Consider the following 8,361-nt stretch of genomic DNA (forward strand, 5'->3'; position numbering starts at 1 on the left):
CAGAGTTCTAGTGCTCAATCAGCAGAGCCTGGTCTCAAACTTGGAACTTGTGCCTTTTTTGAACGAGACCATTTTGCTCTATTGCTGGGGGAACAATTAATATGAATGGTCTCAAACAAATGCAGATAATGGAAACATTATGGTTCAGACAATATGAAATTATGAATGTGAGATACTGGACAGATATCAGCATGTTCAAATCCCTTGTTCAAACTAGAGTATACTAATATTCACAGAGCACTATTCCCTTGTTCAAACCAAACAAACTGATATTCACAGAGCAATCCAAGTTCTATAAATTTTTTAATAGTCTGACTTTCCAAGTACTGTAAGTGTATATCATACTAACTGAGGCGCTATCTTCGTCCTTCAAGAACCATACTATAATCAAAGACTACACTGTAAAGATCCTTGGAAACTTCTCCACTCTCATAACTAGCTGAAGTAGCTGCTGAATTGGCACCGGCATTCCACTTAGCAGCAGAAATCTGTATTATATTCTCTATCTCTTTCACCACTGCCCCCATTCTAGGCCTCTTAGCGCGTAATTCGTCTACACACAACATTGCCAAATCGACAAACATTTCTAAACCTTTCAGCTGATCATTTCCTAAATCAATGTTTGGATCAAGTACTTCACGAAGATTATACGAATCTTTAGACTTATCTATTGCCGACTGTACCACTCTCACTATGTACTTCCCTCGTTCAATTGGCCTTCTAGCAGTTATCAGCTCCAACAGTACCACACCAAAACTATATACATCACTCTTCTCAGTCAACTGTTGAGTCATGTAATACTCAGGATCCAAGTAGCCCTGTAATAATCATGAAAATTCACAATTTTGTTAAAATGAAGATGATGTTGTGATATTCCTGAACTTGTTACTAAAGAAAAGTAACTTATCATGTTTGTCTGAATTTGATGCAGGGTCAGAAAGCATAAATACATGGAATATAAAGCCATAAATTCCGAAGAAAACTTTTTAGTTCTCATATACCGCATACTATTTCTATAAGAGACAGTGTTTGGTTTCTTTTAATGACTGCACTAGTTATCACACTATCAATAAAGTGGAATAAAATTGGAGTTCTGTATACTGACCATTGTCCCTTTAACTTGAGTAGTAATATAATCCTTTTCACTGTCAGCCATAGACTTGCAGAGACCAAAGTCAGCAACTTTTGCTTCCAGATCATTATCAAGTAGGATGTTGTTTGACTTGATGTCACGGTGAATAATGACAGGGTTCGCATATTCATGAAGATATGCCAGACCTTTTGCTGCACCAAGAGCAACTTTCAGTCTCCTCATCCAGTCTAACTTGATTCCTGACTTTCCTGCATAGGCGAAGTAACCATATGCATTGTTCAGAAGTGTAACCAATTAATGATGAAAGTCCTAGAGTTCATATTTGAAGGTAGAACTGTATGAAATACCTGAAAGACTATCCAGCAGATCACCATTTGGAACATACTCATATACCAACATTTGTTCACCTTGCTCCAAACAAAAACCAACTAGGCTGACAAGATTCTTATGGTGTACTCTTGATAGAAGCTCAACCTCGGCTTTGAACTCAGGTGCACCTTGCATAGCTTCCCGTCTAGCTCTTTTAATGGCAACAATTTGGCCGGTAGGAAGAGTTGCCCGATACACCTGAAAAATGCTACCAAATTATACAAGGTCTAAATATGTAGCAGTTACCAAAGGGAAGGCATGTCGGCCATGTATTGTGGCAATTTTGGCTTCACCATTTATAGCAAGCACAAGAACATTAAAGAGTATTATCAGAATAATAGGAACAGGGTTTGTGCATACTTTTCATCTATACTTTTGATACGAAATCGAGCATATGGTTTCCGGCCACAATTAAGATCACCATCTTATTGAGTTGGCAAAATAAAGCAACGATGTGTTCTTAAGCAAAGTAGCATGGTGGAATCATACATTTAGAAAAGAATTAAATTTAGTTTACCCCCTTGTGGTTTGGGGTGACTTCATGTTAGTTCCTACACTTTCATTTTCATCAGTTTACCTCTTGAACTCTTTAATTTCTGTCTGCCATGCCCAAATTCTCATATTCCGTTTAAATTGACCGTTAATTATTAGCAGTTAAGGTCCGATTTAGACATATAAGGTCTGATTTGCCCAAATTCTAAATACGGGTCTCACAGTTAAGGTTAAAATTACCAGCAGTTAACGTCCGATTTAGACAGAATATAGGACATTGGTCACATTTGAGCAAAATTCAAAAGTTCGAGGGGTAAACTGATGAAATTGAAAGTATAGGGATTAACATGAAGTTACTCCTAAACCTCATGGGGGTAAACTGAATTTAATTCTTTAGAAAATATCACAATGAAGGACTATCAAGGCTAACCTGGCCATAACCGCCAGATCCAATATCATTTGCTTCGGAAAAATTGTCTGTGTATTTCTTCAGCTCTTCGAAAGAGAACAACCTTGCTCCTTTCAGCTCTGGAGCACCGACAGTTGAAACCCCCGTCTGATGCATGTATACGGCATGAAAACATCATATAAATAAAGGGCTAGTGGTGCATTTTTCAGTTGCAGATGGTCTTACCATGAGGATTGATCTACGCGATGGCGAGTCTCCTCTCCTCTTTTGGTACAGAGCATAACACCCCACAAGGACTATTAATAACAAAAGCACAGATCCACCAATGGAAGCACCAATTATCAATCCCTTGTTTGATCCTGCAAGCTCCTCAAAATGATGCAACCAATTATGTTGAGTAAGTTAGCATTGCCTCTTTCTGAAGTGGAAATGCTTGTAACTAATTAATATTTCCAAGTTCAATGTAGAGTACCTCCAGAACTGCCTGAAGGAAAAAACATCGAGTAGGGTCCAAAAAAACTTGGACGCCCGTCGAGAGTCTGGTTGCTTAAAACAGAAGAAATTTCTGAAACTCCTGTTTGGTTGAAACTCACTTGATCACCAGATGGGAAGATTTCTATGACTAGCTCAAGATGAAAAGATGAACCCCAGGAAGGACGACCCAGAGAAACTGAATCCACCGGGAGGTTAAAGGACTGGCAACTTTTCAAGATAGCTTCCTCAAGAGATCTATAATAACTATAGTTTCCCAAATTTGAGAAAGAAACAAATATGAAGACTAGTGTTCCTCTGTAGGGATATGCACATCTACAGTTAGGGGAAGAAACCTGGCCTGAAGTACAAGCAACAGGTGTACAGTTACTTGGAGTTGGTGACATTGAGTTGGGTACATTTGATGGAGAAACAATGCAGTAATTATTAGTCTGACTCTCCTCACAAATTGGATTGTTGACCAGTCTGCGAAAACATAATGGATAATATTAAGCTTAAGAATATGATAAGACAGCTGTTTTTACTGTTTATCATCCATTTTTCTCCGACATCCTAAAAATATGTGAATGACAAATATGTAACATTTCATATATATTGCTTACATCAATGTGTAGTTGGATCCTTCCTTGTTTTGTGCAAGTTCATTAATGAAGTTCCTCTCCAGATCAATTAGTTGCAACTGGTTGCTAGAGTTTGCAATATCCAATAAGCCAGTGAGAAGGTTGTTCCTCAGTACCCTGCCGCAGGTTAGAATAATCATTTTCTTGACTGTCAGAAATAATTCATATATCCAGTGCTTGATTCCTTTGATGTGTTCTATTCTAAAGATGAGTATGATACTCACACTTTCTCCAAATTCTCAAAGCTGAAGAGGGCTGGAGGAATTATTCCCTGAAGCCCCGTGTTTTCCATCATTCTGCAATATAGGATTACTAGGCATGTCAATCTCAAGAAATTAAATACTCTTTCTTAATTATATTGCTGACATTTCAAATGCAAATGCAGGCACTCAAACTCAAAGTGCAAGCATGTGTGCCTGAAAACATGTTGCCATTAGCTTCTCTAATGGTGTATGGATGCAGAATGAAAACATACAATGTTGTCAAAAGCTCCAAGGTAGAAAACCAGGCAGGAACATTTGACACAGCGAACGTGTTGTTGCTCAAATCCCTGCAGATTAAATTTGGTCAAGGGCCAGAAATAATGTCGATAATATTGCAGATGGTTCTGATATTCAGAGAACGATTCTTTAACATTATTCTTCATGGGAAAACAGTGATGGAGTGCATATGATCCTCTTACACATAGTTGAGATGTATCATGCCAGTAAGGTTGGGCATAGGACCAGTCAGCATATTATTGGACAAGTGCCTGAAAACATTAGCCTGTATAAGCCAAATGAGTTCCAAACAAAATGTTCAAAGATTTCCTGCAAGAGATGCTAATTATTTATTTATTTGGTATGCCTCCCATGCTTACAGTTCAGACACATTTGTAAGGTTGTTGAGGCTCGAAGGCACAGGCCCACTCAATGAATTGCCGTCCAGGCGTCTGCACCAAAAAAAGGAAACTATTCAGTTCAATTAACTGTATGCAAACCACATCTAGAATAGTAGTATAACTACACTTGAGAATATCACAGAGATACTCACACTGCCACCAATTTCTGAACAAGTCCAACTGTGGAAGGAATGCTACCATTTAGATTGTTTCTGTCAAAAATTCTGTACATATAAAAGTAATATGTGTCCTTTAAGCATTTCCAAATGATGAAAGCTCGGTAAATCAGAGAGCCATATCTAATATTCCAGTACAAAAAGATGCAGCAGAGGAAATATCCTTTAAGCTACGAAATGTGCAAAAAGTAGAGACAATCAGATACATGTTTCTTACACACATTTATAGGTAGTCAAATGGCATTGATTTTTACTAGATCCTCAACCAATAGATAGTTTAACAAAACTTACAAATGTATCATGGCCATGTTTGAGCTGAAAAGTCGAGGTGGAATTGGGCCAGAGAGCTGATTGTTCCCAAAATGACTGTATTTGAAGTAATTAGGAGATCGAAGGATAAAAAATGGACAGAACAAATACAAGGTAAAGAAAATTAATCAACTCAAAATTATAACAACTGTTGACATACAAGTGCTTCGCCTTAAGTAACATATCAAGACCAGGTGTAGTCCCATTAGAGACTGGGATGGATCCCTGCAGCTTGTTGTCAGATAGGTCTATAAAGGTCAGGTTGGACAGATTACCAATGGAAGGTGGAATCGGTCCACTGAAACTATTGTTTTTCAGAGATCTGCAATAGAAAACCAATGAAGATAGACATACTATACATATTAGCCTATACATATATATGCAGTATAAGAATGAGGTTTAAATGACCTTTGCACCTGGAAAAACAAAAGAAAAAAAAAAGCACTAGGGAATAGAAAGACCAGACATCGTACAGATAAGACAGCTTCGTCAGAGATCCTATAGCATCTGGAATAGGACCGAAGAAACTGCAACCAACCAGGTTTCTGATATGCAAACAATAAAGCAACAAGTTAGTAAGATAGACCACTGCATAAGAAACAAACAGGTAATATGCTGCAGAAACCGGTAATTTTCATTTACAAGTGTACTAGTTTTTTCAATTTTCCAATTGAAGCTCGAAGTTGTCCACTCAGACCCTTGTTGAAAGACAAATTCCTATATGAAACAACACCAGAAATGAGTTACATAAGACTAATTGACATGTCTATTAACCATGATTAAATGCATCAATTGAAATGTAGTTGAAGAATTCTAGTAATGATAATAAATTCAGAAAGGAGGGAGCTCCTATGAAACATTGAAAACTGAACCTTGTCGCTAATTTAGCTCACATATTATAAATTAAGCACCATAACTATGTAAGATGCCAGTTGAAAATAGAAGGCCTACAGAATTCGTAGCTCAGATAACAACTCGATATCAGTGGATAGCTGGCCTTTCAAACCCATGTTTGCCAACACTCTGCAATCAAAGAACAAATTATCCTCATAAAATAGGAAACAAGCAACTTCCAGGAGTACAAAAAAGGTGAAGATAGACCAAGAACTTACAAGGCGGTGATGCGTGAATTGGTGCACTTTATACCTTCCCAGCCATCACAAGGATCGGCGCTCACCCAACTAGGAGGTTTTATATTCCACTCATCCATTAGAATCTGCATATAACCATCTACATCCAAAATCTAAATCATGTTAAATTCTTCAAATTCTTCAGTCCAGTCAGTGACTCACCAGAAGCTTGTAGAGAAGAAGCAGTTACACAAAGCCTTTTCTACAAGTAAGGAAGCTAAAGAAGCAAAACCATTGTTTGCCATACCATCAAGGATACTAACTTCACAGTGTGCAGAAGAGAACTTACATTCCTGAGTGTTTGCCTCTGCTGCAATAAACAAGACCTGGAGTAACACAAGCACGGGAAACGCATAAATGGCTCGAGCACTACCCATTCCTTTACAGAAAACTGGAACTAAATCCTTGTAAGTCGACCCTTCACTTGTCTTGTTGTGCCCAAGAACTTAAGAAGAACTGATTCATATGAAACCAAACCAAAATCTTAAACTATTGAGCTACCTACTTTTAGAAAGTTGGTCAGATTCCAAAACTTGTAATAAAAGTAATTGGTCCGATAATTTTGGATTAAACGAAGTCAACATTCATATATTAATGGATCATGATGAAAAAGAAAGAAAGGATTATTATGAACAGAACATGAAGATCTTGGATAAACAAGATGAACTGAAAAAGTCTTCCCCAGAAAATCGAGGCAAAAAGTGTTAAACAAATAAGTAAACAGTGAATTCAGAGGTTGAAGGTCATTATCTGTACGTAGCAGCATGGATTGAGTCTCATCGCCGTACAGAAACATTCAGATGATCACAATGATGACCCCAAAACTTGCATATACTATTCCAAGTGTATGTAGGACAAAATCATATAATATGAATTCAACAACTGCAACAATGAGACTTATTAATTTATTATTCACAAGAAAAAGTAGACTTATTAGTTTAGTACAGGGGATGGAGCCTAGTGAATAAGACAAGACTCAGTACAAACTGAACCAAGCAAAGTTGTCGTTGACAAAGTATTGGGCGGATGTTGCAACCATTTTGTTTGATGCCAGAAATTTTGGCGCCAAGACTATCAAGTTAACTCTGACTTGTTTTGCTTGAGTCCAAAACAGGCACTCTTGAACGTCTTGTACTTATAACTTGTGATTTGAGACACATTTCTCATTTCTGTCTGTTTCTTGGGGCACAAGTAACATGCCAAACGCGTTACTGAGTTGCGCTATATCTATTAGTGTGCAAAGAAGTGTCAACTGGGCAAAAGCCGAGTGCAAAAGCCTAATTAGAACATACCCTATTCACTTGCATATTGATGAGATTTCCAAAACTACACTGTTTCTTGATCAAAATAATTGATACGGTGATAAACATCAAAGTGTTCAAACACAATCCCTATCTTTCAACCAAGGCACCTATACAATATACACTGTAACTATCCAAATTCAACCAACTGTAATCATTCTTAATGAATATACATTCACCCTGTGCCTCTAGGTCAAAAACGCCACAAATAATCCTACCTGTTAAGGATCCTTGGTGCGCAGCAGCCTGATATCCTCATAAACTGCTTAAGTCGATGCTGAATTAGCACCAGCGTTCAAAGTACCAGCCATCGGTACGATGTTCTGTATCTCCTTCACCCTCTTTTAGGCCTTTTATCCCGTAACTCTTATATAGACGACACTGCCAAATTGACAAACATTTCTAAAGCATTCAGCTCTGTAAGACTGTAACTAAACAAATGGCAGGTCAAGAATCTAAGGAAGGTTGAACCAATCTTTGGTTTTGTCCCATTTCCAACTCTTACCAGTCTCACCATATACTTTGCAAGCTCGATCTATTGGCCTTCTAGCAGTTATCAGTTCCCATATTGCCATGCTGAAGCTAAACACATCACTCTACTCAGTCATAACTTAGAAAAGGAAAATCAATAATGAGTCATAACTTTGAATTATAATGAGACGTTTTCTAAACTCTTAGTCTTTAGTCTTCGTTGCTTGAATGAAACAAGTACTTTGTCTAAAGGTTGGTTGATGCAGAGTTCAGGGACATGCCTATCTTAGCCACCAGTCAAATTCATTAAATTTAAACATAACAAAAACCTGTGCTGACTAAGCTAAACTAGAGTTAACTTTAGGACGTGCACAGACAGGATTTTGCTTAACAGAAGAAAAAGTTGTGAACGAACTGTCCTCATTAACACTTGAACCACGACTTTAACTCCAATTATCATTTTAGCCTTCTAGTTGGTGCAACAATGAACTATTTTGACAAGAGGAGGCATTTAAATTACAGTACTGATCACTGTTCCTTTAACTTGAGCAGCGCAGATCTGTTCCACTACCAGGCAACTTTTACATCTTAATATATATATATATATATATATACAGAG

At 37.6% G+C, this 8,361-nt stretch overlaps 1 protein-coding gene across 1 annotated transcript; it reads right to left on the minus strand.

The window, feature by feature from the left end:
• Positions 1-288: 288 nt before the first annotated feature.
• LOC101315421 (probable leucine-rich repeat receptor-like protein kinase At5g49770-like) lies at positions 289-6,062 on the minus strand. Its single transcript, XM_004295811.1, has 19 exons — positions 5,953-6,062; positions 5,792-5,863; positions 5,483-5,557; positions 5,314-5,385; positions 5,001-5,162; positions 4,823-4,897; positions 4,508-4,579; positions 4,335-4,406; positions 4,158-4,226; positions 3,951-4,025; positions 3,700-3,771; positions 3,458-3,592; positions 2,957-3,320; positions 2,836-2,847; positions 2,577-2,729; positions 2,385-2,510; positions 1,441-1,660; positions 1,106-1,341; positions 289-818 (listed from the first exon to the last, which is right to left on the minus strand). The coding sequence occupies exons 1-19, from the start codon at positions 6,060-6,062 to the stop codon at positions 357-359; spliced, it is 2,634 nt and encodes an 877-aa protein (XP_004295859.1). The 3' UTR covers positions 289-356.
• Positions 6,063-8,361: the final 2,299 nt, after the last annotated feature.

The sequence above is a fragment of the Fragaria vesca genome, linkage group LG3 (genome assembly GCF_000184155.1).
Source record: "Fragaria vesca subsp. vesca linkage group LG3, FraVesHawaii_1.0, whole genome shotgun sequence".
NCBI classification, from domain to species: Eukaryota; Viridiplantae; Streptophyta; class Magnoliopsida; order Rosales; family Rosaceae; genus Fragaria; species Fragaria vesca.

What these genes read in the sequence shown, in the direction of transcription:
- LOC101315421 (XM_004295811.1), bottom strand. Translation starts at nt 6,062, where the DNA reads ATGCAGATTCTAATGGATGAGTGGAATATAAAACCTCCTAGTTGGGTG. An exon ending in TTACTTAAGGCGAAGCACTT is followed by an intron (nt 4,898 to 5,000) that starts GTATGTCAACAG and finishes CTTCAAATACAG; the next exon opens with TCATTTTGGGAACAATCAGC. An exon ending in GATCTGGCGGTTATGGCCAG is followed by an intron (nt 1,661 to 2,384) that starts GTTAGCCTTGAT and finishes AGCATTTTTCAG; the next exon opens with GTGTATCGGGCAACTCTTCC.